At 39.0% G+C, this 17,800-nt stretch overlaps 1 protein-coding gene across 2 annotated transcripts in view; it reads left to right on the top strand.

Moving 5' to 3' along the window:
• The window catches only part of PKN2 (protein kinase N2), a 54,604-nt gene extending 38,199 nt beyond the window's left edge, over positions 1-16,405 (top strand). The window contains exons 6-22 of one of the 2 annotated variants that reach the window (XM_058030009.1): positions 22-235; positions 3,000-3,185; positions 3,472-3,581; positions 5,474-5,617; positions 5,756-5,831; positions 6,155-6,329; positions 6,569-6,698; positions 7,158-7,294; positions 7,387-7,462; positions 7,545-7,636; positions 8,630-8,806; positions 9,376-9,438; positions 9,535-9,611; positions 10,777-10,919; positions 12,157-12,264; positions 13,834-13,914; positions 13,995-16,405. In XM_058030009.1, coding sequence (XP_057885992.1) covers positions 22-235; positions 3,000-3,185; positions 3,472-3,581; positions 5,474-5,617; positions 5,756-5,831; positions 6,155-6,329; positions 6,569-6,698; positions 7,158-7,294; positions 7,387-7,462; positions 7,545-7,636; positions 8,630-8,806; positions 9,376-9,438; positions 9,535-9,611; positions 10,777-10,919; positions 12,157-12,264; positions 13,834-13,914; positions 13,995-14,198 — 2,193 coding nt within the window. In that variant the 3' untranslated portion in view covers positions 14,199-16,405. Of the gene's footprint in view, positions 1-21; positions 236-2,999; positions 3,186-3,471; positions 3,582-5,473; positions 5,618-5,755; positions 5,832-6,154; positions 6,330-6,568; positions 6,699-7,139; positions 7,295-7,386; positions 7,463-7,544; positions 7,637-8,629; positions 8,807-9,375; positions 9,439-9,534; positions 9,612-10,776; positions 10,920-12,156; positions 12,265-13,833; positions 13,915-13,994 lie in introns of both variants that reach the window. The other variant, XM_058030008.1, reaches the window with a different exon arrangement.
• The last annotated feature ends 1,395 nt before the right edge of the window (positions 16,406-17,800 follow it).

Here is a 17,800-nt window from a genome sequence, read left to right as displayed (position 1 = left end):
AATTCTTTTTGTTTTAAAAAGGCACAAGCAAGATTTAATGAATCAAGCCAGAAGCTGGACCTCTTGAAGTATTCACTGGAACAGAGATTGAATGAACTTCCTAAAAACCATCCCAAAAGCAGTATTATTATAGAAGAGCTTTCATTAGTGTCTTCACCCACATTAAGTCCTCGTCAGAGTGTAATATCTACTCAAAACCAGTACAGTACACTGTCCAAACCAGCAGCTTTAACAGGTATGATTTAAAGAGCTTTTTTGGTTTTCCTTTTTTGATCTTAATTATTGACTTAAAACAAGCCTTTAATGCCAATTATATTTCTTACTGGACATATGTAATTGTTGTTCTTTTCCTAGACAAAGGCATTTAGAGTTTCCCATTGTCTATACACTGCAAAAAATGCAGATAAGTTTCTTTGATTTATTTGTTTACCTTTTTATAATGTTATTGAAAATGTGTTGCTCTGGCATTAAATAGCTCCTTATGGAATGATATTGCTAGCATTTACCAAATGCCTTTAATCTTGAGATTATCGTGTACTTATCATCAAGGTGTATAAGTATCATTATACCCATTTTACAGATAGGGAAGCTAGGTTGCAGAAGGGTTCAGTGAGTTGCCCTGATCATACAACAAGTAGGTGACAGAGCTGGAGATAGGCACCCAGCTTTTCTCCCAGTTCCTATTTTACCCACTGGACCTCAATGGATTTCTGGAAGGTGAGATTTATACTACCAAACCATGCATTATATTTGTAATCCAAAGAAGGAGGTCCTAACAAACATAGATGAAACCATGGGAGACTAGTTTGTTGGTGCCAACTCTTTTCCTTGCAAATAAGATTGGAGTGACTTTTTTAAAGAGACTTGGCCTACTGTGAAGAACCACATTTATATATAAATGTGAATTAGGAACAATCTCATAGTTTGGGTTCACCTGGAATTGTCCTTCATTGAAAGTAAGGTTTCAACAGAAAACGATACTTTAACAAAAGTCTTGAACATTTGCCCCTCACAGCATTCTTAAAGAAAAACATGCTTCTGACTACTTGGGGGTATGCTGCTGTTCTAAAGTATTTTAGCCAGTGGTCTAGAATTCCTAGGACAGATAGGTTTGACTTTGTTTTGTTTCCTAACACATTTGGCATGTAACTATTAAGCCTATTATTAACAGAGTAAGTTTATAAGAAAAAAGAAATACCTGGAATTAAAATGTTACTCAGGATATACATGTAGAAATGAAATGGAATTTAATTCTGAAGTACTGTGGGGTTATATTTTGAAACAAAAAGAGGAACTTTTCTGCTAAGCAATAATAATAATAATAATAATAATAATAATAATAATAATAATATGATGGAACAAGTCTATTTCTCTTGCATTGTGAAGCAAGAGAAACTTGCTGAGAGTCCTTGTAAAGTTGTGTGGTAATAAGAACATTTTTCATCAGATGGAAACTCAAATGATCAAGGCAGGAAGTATCATGCCTTGGGTTTAAAACAACTTGCTTTTTTTTTTTCTGTTTCCTGTAACACATAATGAGGAGCCAGATACTTTATAGTGACTATAATTTCTTTTTAAACATGATTTCCTTATACATATGAAATTTTTTTAATGGAAATTGACAATGCTACACGCTTGTGAAGTTCTTAATAGTTTCACTTTCATATTGCCTACACAAAGAGCTTTTGTATTGAGCAGGATTTAAATGAACAGTGTCTCTGTGTTTTGCCTCTAATGCTTTGTGAGAAATAGAGCAATGCTACTGTCATACATCTTTAAGTGCATCAACATGACTTTCTGATTTGCATCCATTCCTTATACAAGAGTATAGCTTTTCTGCTTATTAATATCTTTTTTTTTTCTAAACAGAGTTTGGGAATGGAGTATTCTTTTACCTTTTAACCTGTTTCGGAAGCCAATAGCATCTCTTTGTCTTCATAGCCTAATGCTTAGCTGTCACTTACGGCTGTTAGCTTCCTACAGGTTGGGATTTCTTCTTAGACTGGTTTCTTGCTGTCTGTTCTGTGGGCTATGATGTTGCCAGATCATTTTTAGGTTAAGTCTGACTTAAGTTTCTGTTACAAAAGAGTACTTTTTCAGTGTCATGGTTAAGTACATTTGCTGTCAAAAGAAGACTGCATTTCAGAGCTGCATTTCTAACTGACACTATTATGAACTGGCTAATTTCACCACTTCTAGTAGTTGATTTTGTCAGTCAATGCTGTCACAGTTTCATAGATGTTATCTTGTACAGGATGAAGCCTACCATTCTTGTAACCATCTGTGGTATTCAGATGTTTTTGTGCTGCTGGAGGAAACTCTTCAATTTGAACAGCAGCCTTATACCTCATTTGGTTAAAGATGCAGAAGATTTGGAAGAATAGCTTGTTGAAGAGTAGCTTCTTGTCTCAGCTTTTATAAATCCAAATTCAGTCAAGTTAGAACAATTGAATGATTTTAAATTACATACTGATACAAATTTGACTTTAGCATGCACCAGGCAGATGTGATTTGTGGTGTGTGATTTCTTACAAAATCTGTAGTCTCAGTAGTTTGTTAATTTTATCCAGTATTAACTAGTTATATAAAACTCATTAAAAATTGTTATTTCTCCATCTGCAAGATTCATTGCTTTAATAAGAAACTTGAAATTTGTCAGTCTTAAAAAATGACATTGTTTACAATTCGAACCCAACTCAGTTAGGTTCCCAAGTGAAGAAAACAAAAAGACTTCTGGAACACAACAAAAACTTATTTTGTGTTATCTTGGTGAACTGCTGCTCTTTTCTAGAAGGCTGAGTCCCACATAGTTGACTTTTAATGCTTTTATTTTCAATATATATGTGTGTCCTGGATTTGTCTTTTGATTTCATCTGATCTTTCTGTTATGCCCTGTGGGAGTCAGAATGTGAGCTATTGCCATCAATCAGTCATTAGTCATTCACTTGGCTTACTTAAGAGCAGAAAACTTTCATAAATCATTGTCCATCTTCTTCTAGGTACCCTGGAAGTGAGGCTCATGGGCTGCCAAGATATATTGGAAAATGTCCCTGGTCGATCAAAAGCCACATCAATTACATTACCTGGTTGGAGTCCAAATGAAGCCAGATCATCTTTCATAAGCAGACCCAGTAAAAGTAAAAGTGGGAGTGGTAGAAACCTTCTGAAAACTGATGACTTGTCCAGTTCAGTATACCCTTACTTCTCTTATTTTTATGCATTGTCTTTCATTTAAATTTTCATGGGCATGATATGTTCTGTAATTTAAAATATTAAATTGATTCAAAGCTTTAAACTTTAATATTTCTTTACTTGTTAAGCCATTAACAAAAGCACAACCACGCTATTATGCCCATAAGAACCAATTAAATATGAGATTACATTTCTAAGGGAAACTTACTGGAGATTTTTTTTTTGTTTGTGGAAAATCCTCTTAAAGTTTTAAGCTGAGTTTGTGTACTTTACTTACAGATGAAGTCTGTGCTGTACTGAAGCTGGATAACACCGTGGTTGGTCAAACTAGCTGGAAACCGATTTCCAATCAGTCATGGGATCAGAAATTTACACTGGAACTAGACAGGGTAAAAATGTGGCCTGATTTCCTCAACAGCTGTACTTGATTCTTGTATTAATTTCATGTTGCTTTTTTCCCCTGTTGCTGTCATTTTATTCAAATTCCGTAAGTGCAGCATTCCCATCTTTACTAGAAAGAGCTCCCTGGGCTTAAGCTGTTGTGCTGGGCCAGCAATCTAGAAATCTTAACATTTTTGACTTACATACTGATGTAATATTTTTGTCAAGATCTAACCCTTAGTGGGTTTTCAAAGATGGGAGATGGGAGAGATGGTGCTTACTTTTTTATTTGGATAATCAGCTTTTAATTATTTATCAGTAAAATGTGATATCAGATCAGTTGGGATGTTTTGGTAAAACTGCATCATAGAATTTTTAGTGTTTTTATAGAAGTGTTCTCAGTAAAGCTGGTGAGTTCTTCAGGAATAATAAATTCATTACTTGTTCGTTCTTATAACTTTAAATGTTACTTAGAGTGCACAAGTATTGAGTTGCTACTTTTGAAGTAGAATTTATGTTATATAGATTTAGCCAAGTATTTTTTTAGATACCTGATAGTCCTAGTATTTAAAGGTATAAGGTTTCTTTTTTTTCTGAAAATTAAACTGTATTTTAGGAGCTTAAATTATCTCCAGTGCATGTTTACTCCAATACATGCTTCTCACATGAGAAAAAATAACACCCACTTTCCTGTTTTTTTGCTTTCTCCCTGCCAAGCCCCAGTCCAGATTCCCTCCATCTAGGAAGGAAGCAATTTTAGACTTGCAAGTAGAGAAATTCAGGTTACAGTCAGGAGTAGTGCAGAAAAAAAAAAAAAAAACCAAGCAGCTGTGGAGCTCTGAAGCCTCAATTATTTTCAGATTAAGACTTAAACTACTCAGCATAGTAGCTGCTCCTGCCAGCCTCATATGTGTTGTGGGCTCTATTTAAGAACTCAGGTTTTGGTGCCAGAAAAGGACTTTGCTTCTGATGTTCCTGGCCACGTATCCTGAGACTGGCTCAGAAGGTCAGAGCTTGGTGCCAGTGACACCAAGGTGTGGTTTCAATCCCCATATGGGTCATTCACTTAAAAGCTGGACTTTGATGATCCATGCAAGTCCCTTCCAACTCAGAATATTCTGTGAATCCTTCTGTGCTTGAAATGCACAATCCAAGCCCCGTTATTCTTTAATCTGGTGCTTCTTGACTTTTACTTCTTTTAAAACATATCATAGCCATGGTAGACAGTAAAATGATGTATCATGATGGAACTGAAGTCGTAACATGCGATGGTGCGGTTACATTGCAGGATTCTTCCCTTTTGGGACAGGTTTTTGTAACACACATATAAGACACTCTAAGAATACATAAATCACATCAGCAAGATAGAGCAGTAGTTCCTGGTAGTTTGAAGTTTTGACTCCTCTTTACAACCATGTTACAACAGGTGTATGCATTTCTAGAGATAGTCTATAAGGTTTTGCATCATCATGGATATCCAGGTACGAAAATGTTTGCAGGCATCAAATGAAGTTGGTACTTGTAAAAAATGTGGAAACTACCAAAATTGAGGTTTCTAAGCACAAGTTAAGCTTTGTTGTCAGAGCTTGAGGTAAAACATCTTGAAGAAGCAGTGTTGTTAGACTGACCCAAAAAGTCTGGTTACTGTGGTTCTCTGCTTCTACTCTCAGGGAAAATTTTACATCTGTGCTTTTATTTTTACACTGGAGATCTCATCTGAACTGAAGTGAAATGCTGTGATCATCAGAGCTTCAGTCTGACTGGTTAGCCCTGACAGCCTTTTAAAATAACAGCTCTGCATCTTGATCCTTGAGTTCCTTGATCTTACAATTGTACTGTGGTAACTCTTGCAGAACAATTACTAATAAGTGATTTCCTGTGTCTGTGTTTCCTGTCATAGTCACGTGAATTAGAAATCTCAGTTTATTGGCGTGACTGGAGATCTTTGTGTGCAGTAAAGTTTCTGAGATTGGAAGATTTCCTGGATAACCAACGGCATGGCATGTGTCTCTATCTCGAACCCCAGGGCACTCTGTTTGCAGAGGTAAGAATGTTTCTTTGAAGCACTTGAACATACTTGAAAATATTACATGGCAGAATAGTTTAACAAGTTTTCCTTGAACTTTTAAGAATGCATTTTGTTCTGAAACTTCAACTATAACACACGTTATTTGAACTGCAGGTTACATTTTTTAATCCGGTTATTGAAAGAAGACCAAAACTCCAGAGGCAGAAGAAAATTTTTTCGAAACAGCAAGGTGATTCTTTCATATAAACATGTAAAGCTTAAAACTTGTATAGATCTGTGAAATTTTTTATACAGAGGTCTAATGTTTGCCTGCAAATTATACTGTTGATAATGAAGGATTTGGCATTGCATTTAGAAATCTTTTGTATAAGAATTCCTTATTATGCATTAGCATTTAATTGTGGTTAATTAGAAATTGCAAAGGAAAATTATAAATTTTGTTTGTTTTTCATAAACTATAAATTAATTAATATGGAATTTTTTAATTATTGGTTTTGGTAATGAGTAAGAAAATTACTTGCATTCTGTTTTCTTTTTTCACAATATCTATAGGCAAAACATTTCTCCGAGCTCCTCAGATGAATATTAATATTGCCACTTGGGGAAGGCTGGTGAGAAGAGCTATTCCTACAGTGAATCACTCTGGCACCTTCAGCCCCCAAGCAGCAGTGCCTGCCACAGGCCAAGTGGTGGATGCCCAGCTCGCTGAACTGACCCTGCCAGCCGGGTAGGTCACCCTGCAGCTCTGCTGTATCCCTGAGCACAGGAGGGAGCACTGAGAGGCTTCTGCCCTCATGTACAGAATGTGTGCACAGTTATCCTGAAAGGCTGCACACCTTTCCTTCTTATAGTTGTGGAGAACTATTCTGTAGCTAGATCCAGACACACATGTTTGGTTTAGGAGAAATCTACAAGTGTTAAAATAGTCTTTGCTATACACTGAGGAGTTATTTATTTTCTTGCCAGTGACTCTCCTGTAGCCAAATTGGACTTTGAACTTGAGCCTGAGCCTCCACCTGCTCCACCCCGTGCATCTTCCCTTGCAGAAATTTGTGAATCTTCCTCTGAGATAAAGGCTCCTGATGTGCCTTCTCAGGTAAGTAATTTTTAAGAGTCTTGGGTTATACAGTTTAACATGGTTGTAGTATTGGCATCTTTATGATGGATTTCTGCCTTTATAAATCAGCACATGCTCCCTTAACTTCCACACACAGAATTGTGTCAGTAGAATGCTCCGATTGATCTTGATGGCAGACTGTTTCTGTGCTTGCTGTGTTTAACACTCCATGTAATTAATTCCAACACAGAAAAAAGCCAGAGCTCCAAAACTATTAGAGTATTCAGGATAAAATGGTTTTATTAAGAGAGAGCAAAATTACTGGAGCAGTAGGTTTCATCAGTCTGCTAAAATCTTACTTAGCTGAATCATCTGGAAATTTGTCATTTTAGCCTAGGCAATGGGTGTATTAAGAATTTCATGTGCTTTTAGTAAAATTTCTACTTTCATTTGCCTTCACAATCAGTTTTAAATTTTCAGGTTTCTTTTTCTTCACAGGATGAAGTAGCAACTTTTGATTTTGAAAATGGCAGAAATAGTATTGTTCCAAAACACCAGCCTGAAATAATCTGTCAGTCTGATGTTCCAGATTCAGACATGAAATACACCAACACCAGAGACTCTGAAGATAGAAGGTAAAAAACCAGTGGTTTTCCTGTTTTGATCTGAATAATATTTCTTACAGCTAACAAACTAGAAACTTTGTGACCAATTCTTATTTACATAGATCACAACAAAGATTCCAGTTCAGTCTGAAGGATTTCAGATGCTGCGCTGTACTGGGCAGAGGACATTTTGGAAAGGTAAATGTCAAAAGGCTGTTTCAAGTGTCAGGGCTTTATCAAGAAGTAGATATAGCTCTTAAATTTATCTCCTCTGTTTTAGGTGCTGTTGGCAGAATACAAAAACACAAATGAGATGTTTGCTATTAAAGCCTTAAAGAAAGGAGATATTGTGGCTCGTGATGAAGTGGACAGGTCAGTTTGTACAGTATAAACATGTGGATTCCATAAACCAGCTGTGTGCTCTGCCAGGGAGCTGCTGAATTGAGTGGAAGAGCAAAGTCAGTTGTCATCTCCTTTTGTAGCTGGCTGCTGTAGATGTGTATTCTTTCTTGTTCGGAGGCAAGCAGGAAGCAGAGTAACCCCTGGTTTGTTTTAGTGCCCTTCCTTATGCCTGAACTACAGCTCTGACTTAAAGCTGATCCTGTTTTTGATTTTCACGTTCTCTTGCAAGTATTTATTCTAATTACTTCCATCACATTAGGGGATAACAGTGACTGTTTGCTTTACTGGCAGAACCTGTGTTGCTATTTCTGAACCTGTAACATACTGTCATGCTCTGTCCATCATATTTCTCTTTGTATACTCCACTGTTGGGTGTTTTTCAATCTTTTTGACCCAAAACTCAGGTTCTGTTTTTTTGGGGTTTTTTATTTGCCTGGACGTGAAAGAGCCATTACAAAATTGTTTGGTTTTAGTGCAAGAAGGTGTTTTTACAGTTGCTTAAGAGTGACTGTGTTCATTTGCAGGAAGAAAGATAGCTGTATTAACAATAACCTACAACTTAAACAATTAGTTTAAGGAGAAATAACCATGAATTACTATAGAGAGAAATCTGTAATACTGTCACTGGATTTCCTCTTTATGTCTTGAAAATAATTAAAATAAAAATTGATTGAAATGAATGTCACATGATAGCAGTGCATAGTTAATGCAATCCAAGTATTTGGAAGGAAAATTGTTGGCACAATTTTCATGGACTGCTAAGTTTTCTCTTTTCATTTGGGAAAGCTAAATATAAATTCATGAAATCCTGATATTAAAATCTCTCTTGAACAAAAAAAATGTTCTTATCTTATCCGGAGGAACAGAGCAAAAAACATAAAATATAAAATACCAGTAATTTCTGAGAATTGAAAAACTGTTGTTCAGCACTGAGCTTTATGTTGTTCCTGATTTTGTTTGCAGCTTGATGTGTGAAAAGCGAATATTTGAAACTGTGAATAGTGTAAGACATCCCTTCTTGGTGAACCTTTTTGCTTGTTTCCAAACCAAAGATCACGTGTGCTTTGTAATGGAATATGCTGCTGGTGGGGACCTGATGATGCACATTCACACTGATGTCTTCTCTGAGCCCAGAGCAGTGTGAGTATCCCTCCCTTCCTGTGGCATTAAGGGAAGGCTTTGCTCAGTGGATAAGAACTAAGGGCTTTATCACCACATGCCACCACATTATGCCACTTCAGTAAATGCTGCTTAAGGGTTGGAGATTCTAACTGATTTTGTTGTTAGAAGACGACATGCAGGTTTAATGTGCCTGAATCTACACTGAATTCTACACTGAAAATCCATATGCAAGTATTTAGTTTTTATGACACTTTTTTTAGGATCACATTAAAAATGTGAACGAAGAGTTAAAATAGTAGACAAAGCTAAAAAAGGAAAGAATAAGCTCATTTAGAAAACCTTCAATGCTATAGCAGTAAACACTACAGAAAATTTATCCTCCAGCCCAGTCAAACATGCCACAGTTTGAAAGCAAGTTTAGGTGTTCTTGCCATCTGGCTTTAAAACTCTGGCCTTGTAAAACTAATCTGTACCCAAAAAACCAATTGGTAATCTTCAAAGGATGGTTCATAAAAAGTCAATAAAAATGGACTTCACATTCTGAAAAGCAAGACAAAATTCCATTGAAATTTTAACTTTTTCAACAGATTTTATGCTGCGTGTGTGGTTCTTGGACTTCAGTATTTACATGAGCACAAAATAGTGTACAGGTAAGTAGTCATTTCCAGCAGATGAATTTCAGCTGTTCTGAACAGTACTAAAGAAACACATCAATGATGCAATTTTGTTCTCAAATGTTCATTTAGAGATTTGAAGTTGGATAACTTATTGCTGGACACAGAAGGCTTTGTGAAAATTGCTGACTTTGGTCTTTGCAAAGAAGGTAATGGCCCTTAAATTTTCTTTCTAGGGGAATTCCATAGTCTGTCCTACTCTTGACTGTTCCTTGAGAGTTTTGGACTGCCAGATATGCACAGGGTCTATTTACATTTTACAAGTAGGAAAAACTTAGGTGGTTTCTTCATTCTAAACATCTTGACCCTGCACAACAAAATCAAGTGCCGTTACAATCCATCCTGAGTTCTTGTTTTTTTACAAATGGACTATGTATTTTTTTAGCTCAGAAACAGTTGCAGCTCTGAGTATATGGAAATGTGATTCTGTGTGTGACTCTTAGGAAAATGATATGCAAAGTATACTACAGCTAAAATTGAGAGACTGTCCCAAACAGGAAGCCTAGAAAGTTACTTTCAAGCATCTCACTACTGGCAAATACCAAATAGAGGTAGTTATTACAGTGTTTTTCTAAAAACCCATTGTGTGGGCAAAGATCCTTTTTCAGTTTTTCTAGCCTGTCTTCCATATATTTTCCTTTAAGGTAGCCTAAGAGGAAATTGGGTAAACTCAGTATGTCTTCAGACAGGAGTGCCAGGGCAAGTCCTGTGACTGTAGCTACAAATAAGTTCTGTAAATGACAAAACAAAATGAGAAGGAAAGTTCTTTCCTTTACTGACTGCTACAATTAATGGTTTTCCCAAGTTTTCTGCAGCAGCTCCCCTTGTCATGTCCCATCAGGCCTGGTGGTGCTGATGTCCCAAACTGTGCCCCTCTGGCAAATCCACAGGGCTTTTTGTGCTCCACGTTCTCTCACCACACTCCATGTTTTACTCTACTATATGTAATTTGCACTGCAGAAGCAGCCAGAGGGGCACGTTTGGCTAAACTAGTGTGTACTGCATTTTCTTGTCCTGTTAGAAGTGGAGCATAAGATTGTATCTTTCCAAACAAAGATAACTGGGTAACAGAGGTGTAACTGGAACCTTAATCTGGCTCATTGCATATAGTGAGGGATAGAAAGATTTGAATGGAAGCACACGTGAAACAAAGGCGTGGGGAGGAAGAAGGAGGGAGTGTTTTATCTCATTGGCCTGAGCCTTCAGGTCCCAGGCCTTGGATCTACAGTGTTGGTTGAAGTTGGTTCTGCTTGGAGAAACAGGTTGTGGAATGGCAGAAAATACTGCTTGCTTTTCATCATCTGTAACTTTCAGGAATGGGATTTGGAGACAGAACAAGCACATTCTGTGGCACACCGGAATTTCTGGCTCCAGAGGTGCTGACAGAAACCTCCTATACAAGAGCTGTAGACTGGTGGGGTCTTGGTGTTCTTATCTATGAGATGCTGGTGGGTGAGGTAAGTTCTAGTAAGGTACAGTGGGGTCATAAAAAGCAATGTTCAAAGGTTACAAACCTCAAGATACCAGCCTGTTAACATTTCATATGCCCTACCTGCCACAGTATCAGTATTCATTATACAGCATGCATAGGCATACCCAGCTTTACAGCCAGCATCTTAATATGAGTCAGCAAGAAAAAGAAGTGTGAAATACTGAGCAGCCACTCACCTGATATTGGCTGCTGTAACACTGGAGAAGTTGGCAAGTCATGTCTGGAGCTTGAATTATCAGCAATTGTAGAAGCCAACAAGTTGTAACAGATTTTTGCTTTACTCTGTTTTAATTACATCATTATGTCCTAAATCAAATTCAGTAATGGTAGTGTCTCTAAGAGTACAGTACATCTGTACATACAGTTTGGGGGAGCTAGGTTTCCAGGACACATCTGTTACCAAATCTAGATGTGCACAGCAATATCAGTCTTCTGCTTTCAAATGCTTTTGGGGAAAAAATAAACTTCTTAACTCTTCTAGCTTGAATGGAAGTGAACTTTAACACATAAAACTGGATAGCAATGAAAGATTATGCCAAACACACTAAAATATAAAGCCTCAGTTCCATGTAAATGAGCTGGTATAAATAAATCACTGTTGAGAAGTTTATTTGCCATTGTATGTACTGCTCTGCCTTCTGGTCCATTTTGTAACAGTATCTCCCAGGTGGCACAGTGGTAGTGCGCATGCTAAAAACTTATAATTTTGTTCTTTTTCAAAAAAAGATGGTCATTCAAATTACTTTCACTTCTTTCAGGTAAAAAAGGACAAAAAGCTTGTACAGTATCACTTACATTTGTCAGGCCACTTCAAAACAGTTTGAAAACACTTGAGCTGCAACATGCTGAAGATTTTACTAAAACAAATTTTTCTTGCCCACACTATTTGTGAATGGTAGCTACCCCAAAGAAGAGCTGATAGATAATTTCCATGTACACCCACCCTAAGTTCAAAGAAGATCCCAGTTTTAGGTGTTTCTACCTATAAAAGCACATTTTTAAAACACAGTCCTTCAGTAGGTATTATGGGATAATGCCAACTTGCCTTTTCTCTCTTCCTTATGGAAAGCCATGTATCTGTTTTTGGGAAGGAAGACTTCATTTCAGGGTGTCTAATTCCAAATATTCAGCTAAGTTTATGTTGTTTTCAATTGTGATTTTAAGCCTGTTTATAGTGGGGGTTTTTTTCACTTTCCTTATAGTCTCCCTTCCCTGGAGATGATGAGGAAGAGGTGTTTGACAGCATTGTAAATGATGAAGTAAGATATCCACGATTTCTGTCTACAGAAGCCATCTCAATAATGAGACGGGTAAGAACATTTTACTAATTATTACAGTATCTCCCTTTTGACCTGTTTCCAACAATTACTTTTGTGAGGAACAAAACAGATTAGGAACCTGCACTTCATGGTTTTTTTGACAATTAAATTTCAAACTTGCTTCATTTATGCTCTGCCTGTCACCTTAAATGAAAATAGTCTGTGCCATTCCACATTATTAGGAGCAAGTTTTTCTTTTTAAAGTGTAAAACACTTAAGGCTCCATTTTCTCTCTGGACTCAGTTTCCTAGTTTTACCTAACTAGAATGGTTCAGCTCTCTTTTCTTAGCCAAACACTGCTGCATTGACCTGTTTGGTGGATTAGCATTGTCACATGAATATTTTAATTCAAAGACTTCTCAATCTTTTTGGTTACATTCCAGCTGGGGCAGGGAACACTGTATACATGGCATCTGCAGTCCCATTCTTGGCAAGGAACAGCTGATTTTGGTTATGGTAGTTGTTAGTGCTATTCCTTAGTGAGCTGTGTCTGCTTATCAAAGGAATGCAGTTTAATCTAGGTTAGCACCTTATCACAATTGATAGAAAGGCAGTATTGGAGGTGGTTCCAAAGCCTTTGGAATCAGCCTCTCCACATAAACGCCTGATGCTGTGTATCAGTTTAGCACCCAGTTCAGCACTGTGCTGTAGCACAGTAACTACTGTGACAAAACTAAGTAATAGCATAAATATTGGGTAACTTAAAACAAGTGCTTAGTCTCAGGGAGAGAGTGTTTGCCTAGAGAAAGCAAGCAGAATACAGATTTAAGGCAGTACCTGGGGAAGGTATTTTTGCTGTGAAAATTCATGCCAATATCCACAAGCCACAGGGTGCTGCTACACTGCACCCACAATACATGTACTAGGAACTTTGTACTGGCAGTTTACCAGTTGGAGCTCTCTGCATGCTCTTTCCATCACAGAATTTCATTCAAAATATACTAGACATTATTTTTTGATGGCTGCATCTGAATATCAACCCAGCCTGCTGCTGAGCCCTGCCTGGAACAGGGGGCTGCTCGCAGCAGTACAGTTCACAAGGGGGAGCATCAAACTTCTGGGGGTAACTAGGAAACCCTTTCCTTTGGCTGAATGTATGAAGCAGCTTGAACCTGCTCCTGGTAAAATCAACTGCTGTGAAGGAGCTGAGCACTGAGACAGCAAGGTTAATCAATCTCTTCTCTGAGCTGAGCAAGAACCACTGGGTTATGTAAATCTGCACCCTCACCAGCAAAGAGGAATTTTGCACTCTGTGACTTGCCCCAGATCACCTCCAGTACCAAGACGTGGCAGCACAGCTCTGCAGGGAGACAGATGAGTCTGCTCTGGCACTGGTGCTGCCTTAGCTGCTGCTGAAACTGTGCTGGCAGGCTGAAAGAGCACTGCTAAAAGCTTTCTCTGTCCATTCCTTCAAGAGGAAAGGACTACCCACAGGTCAGGCAGTATGGCTTTACTGTCCACCTTATCCTGCTGTTGGCTCTTACACAGTAACACTCATCCTTCCTCCTTCCTTTCCCTGCCCCTGAATTTCTCCACTGAAAACTCTGCATGTTTTGTCAGCTGCTAAGAAGAAATCCAGAGCGGCGTCTTGGGGCTGGAGAGAAAGATGCTGAGGATGTGAAAAAGCATCACTTTTTCAGGGTGAGTACAAACTAGTATTATTTCTAAGAACTCAAAGGAGTAGAGATGGGAAACTAAACATCAGTTCATTTATTTTACAGCAAATAGATTGGCATGCTTTACTGGCCAAGAAAGTCAAGCCTCCTTTCGTCCCTACCATTAGAGGAAGAGAAGATGTCAGTAATTTTGATGATGAATTTACCTCTGAAGCACCTATCCTCACTCCACCTCGGGAACCAAGGATACTTTCAGAAGAAGAGCAGGAAATGTTCAGAGATTTTGATTACATTGCTGATTGGTGTTAACTTCCACACACTGTGAAGCCCCAGCTGACTGGCTCACAAGAATGCCTCTCTCTGAAGAATACTGACCCTTCAATTGCTTTCTGTGCCACCTGCAGCTTCTGGGTTTTTTTAAATCACATGAAGATCCTTTTAAGTACTGCTTTAACACTCTTTTGAAGAGTGGCCTCTTTGTATATTGTTTTTTATCTGAGCACTGGAAAGCAGGTCTATGGCGTTCCTAAGCTGAGATGGTGAAGCCAGGCTGTGTTGAACTTCCCGCACATGGGCGCACGTGGATCTGTACAGCTCCTCTCACTCTTCCACAGCAGATAATGCCGCTTTTTACAGTATCTGCCTTACGTGGGAAATGCAGACTTTGAGCTAGGTAATCTCCACTCAGCCACACTGAAGTAAGTTGGGATACTGGTGACACTCACACAGAACCTGGTTCTAGTTGGAGAAGGCAAATGATTTCAGCTAAACATTGTGCAGTCTTTAAAACTACACATTTTTACGTACACCTTCATCTTGTGTTCTTAAAATAATGCTATTGAGAACAGATATGCCTTGTTTTGTAAATTTTCTATGGTATTTATTAGGAAAAATGTTAAACACCTTGCCTTTGAGATAACAACTGTGTAAGTGCTTCCATTACAAAGAAAAACCCAGAAAAATCCGGAGAGTTTACCAAAGTCACTTGCCAAACAGTTTTGCCTTCAAGCTCCTTGAGCATAGCTTAAGGCCCTGGTTGGGATGAGGAATGTAAGGAGGATGCTGCTCAGTGAAACCCCAGAGTGGAGCAGCTGCAAGGCCCAGGCCCAGCCCCTTCCACACTCACCTCAAGCCTTTCCCGCAGCCCGAGGGGGCAGAGAAGTTCCCAGTCCGTATCTAACCCCTCCATCCTCCTCTGTCTGCTGTACAGTATCATATCACTTAGGAAAAGTAAGCATTTTCAATGTATACATGCTGTGAACATGTATATTTGGAAGTTGTAATGTATTCTTACCTCCAGGCAAGTTATTTAACTGTACCACTTCACCGACGTTGCGTAGTGGCCAAGTGAGCAAAAAAATGTATCCATGTAGGCCACTGAGCTCCAGCCCCTGGATTGGCAGTTACTGAGGGTAAAAAGCAATATGTTGTAATAGAATGTATAAATATTTTTGATAAAAACAGTGTATATTTTATAAACCCCTTAACACTAAAAGCTGTACCTCAAAAGTTGAAAAGTAATTTAGACCAGACACTGTGTGTATTTGTAAACCAAGACCTATTTTTGGCATCTGCTGTTCTGTGGGCAAACATTGACTCTTGGAAAATAAATTTTCCTCCTGGTCCTTACCTCTAGCACTATTCAGCACTGTAACCTCACAGGTTCATCCTGGCCAGGAGTTTGCTGTTCATGGGCTAAGGCAGTGAGCATCGCACTCAAATGAATTTAAAACTGGTCATTTTATTAATTCAAAGAAGAAATGCAAACCACTGGAGTATGCAATGCTAAGGTGGTGGTTTAAAATCAAGATGCTGGACAGACCTACAGGGTTAGGCAGGGGAGAGGCTTAAGGGATAAAAAAATAAAATAATAATTACTATTACCTGGTCTAAAACAGGCCAATCCCCCACAGGAAGGGGGCAAGGCACCTTCCCCACTGCTACAAATCATGTTGGAAAGAGTGAGTCAACTCCTCAGCATTCCTTGTTTCCAGGTTCTATATTGACTAGAAACAAATTATGTTCCTGTATCTAGCTGAAACCAATACTTTTGAGGTACAGTCAGCTCGCCCTTTTTGGTTCCCAAATATATATATACACAAGCATCTCACAGGGTGCTTAAATACTTACAAAAAGTATCCTCAAACATACCTTTTTGTAACTACATCTTGTACAGAAATCTTTTTTTAATCTAAGCAAATCACTAAAAAAAAAAAAAATTAGAAAAAAATTAGAGGGCAGGGTATGTTCACCCAGTTAAGCTGAAAAAAGCACTAATTTTATCTCTGTAGTTTTTTAAATATTTTTAGGCAGATTAAGATTTAAACCCTAGATTGTAAATATATTTTGCTATACTTTATCTGTATGTGGCTGCTCAAGCACTTTGTAAGGAAATTAGGATATTTTAGAATGGTACACTATGCATTAAATGAAATGTGCCTTTAACAAATGTCATTCTAAGTGTTTTGCAGTCATTAATATCACAAATTAAAGGTCTAAATAGAGTAATTTGTAAATTGTGTCGCAAACATGATTTTGCTGTTCCTTGAAGTGGCTGGTCATGTCTTCCCCACAGGTAACTTCAGAAAAGATCTTAATGCCAGGAGGGGACAGTCTCTTGGTGGCAGCTCAGTAGGCTTCCTTTTTTTTTTTTTTTTTTTTTAAAGAACATTACAAAATGCCTCTGAGCAGTCTCTGGCTTGGAGCAGTCAGGACAGCTGGAGTCTGTCTGCCAGGCTCAGCATTCTCCCTCCCAGGCTTCCTCTGAGGGCACAGGGGAGACAACTCAGCCCTGCTCCTGGGTACTGCTTCATTACAGTCGCCTTCCTACCACCATTCCTTAGCAAGCTGTGTAACCAAACCACAATCTGTACCTACCTACCTCACTGAGCTCGTTCTTTGGACAGTCTAGAGGACGAAGCTTTCTTCTGAGTGCATTTAGAACCAAACTCTTTACTTTTAGGAGCCACGTGGAATTTTAGGCGGCCATTTTGCCCCGAGGCAGACACTTCACACCTGGCTAAACAATCGTTCCAGAAAGGGCTCGCTTCAGCATTTCAAGGATTTAATCTGAACTGCCGTTGAATTAACGTTTGAAGATGTTCCCCACACACTTGTGTGTGAATAATCCAACCCTTCATCGTCCTGTCCGGCCTTCTCCGGGCCGGCTGCTGAGCGGCCCCCTCAGGCCCGTCCCGGCTGAGCCGAGCGCCCGGAGCCCGCCCTCAGCCTGAGGGCAGCGGTGCCTCCCCCGGGCCCCGCCCCTGCGCCGGGCTGACACAGGCAGGGCAGGAGCTACCACAGGGGCCAGAGCTGCCTAAAAACTGGGAGCTAGGCCGTATTTTTTCCTGCTATGCTTCACATTAACTAATATACTGCAACCAGTAGTAAACGGCCTTCAGAATATACCTGCCTCTTCAAGTAGATTCCTAGTTGTGCCTCTTCGTGCTGCACAGTTACTCCCACACCCTGGGAGATACAGGCACTGCAGGGTCACAGCAGGATTGCACTTCCCTGCCTCCAGCTGCTGCACTTCAGAGCTTTGTACGGATGTATTTAAATTCCTGTCCAGGCAATCTTTGCTGTATGCAACAATTTCAACTGCAAACACTCACCCATCACATGTCAAGTGCTCGTGCCTAATGCCTGAAAGGATTTAAGATAAGCATTATGGGCAAATGTACATTTCAGTCACTTTCAATCTTCATGGAGCAGATTTAAACCACAGATCTATGCTGGAAAGCAGCACTTGCAGTAAAAGCCATTTCCACCTTTGCATTCCCAAGCTGTAGCAAGGCATTAATGGTCAGGCCCAGCCCATTCACAGCATCCCCCTTTTCTCATAGAGGATACAGGCCGAATAGTACCAGACCAAGACCAGGAATGCTCAGATAATAGAAAATGTTGCAACA

Source organism: Melospiza georgiana, chromosome 9 (assembly GCF_028018845.1).
Source record: "Melospiza georgiana isolate bMelGeo1 chromosome 9, bMelGeo1.pri, whole genome shotgun sequence".
NCBI lineage: Eukaryota > Metazoa > Chordata > Aves > Passeriformes > Passerellidae > Melospiza > Melospiza georgiana.
This window is presented reverse-complemented; position numbering and strand designations above follow the sequence as displayed.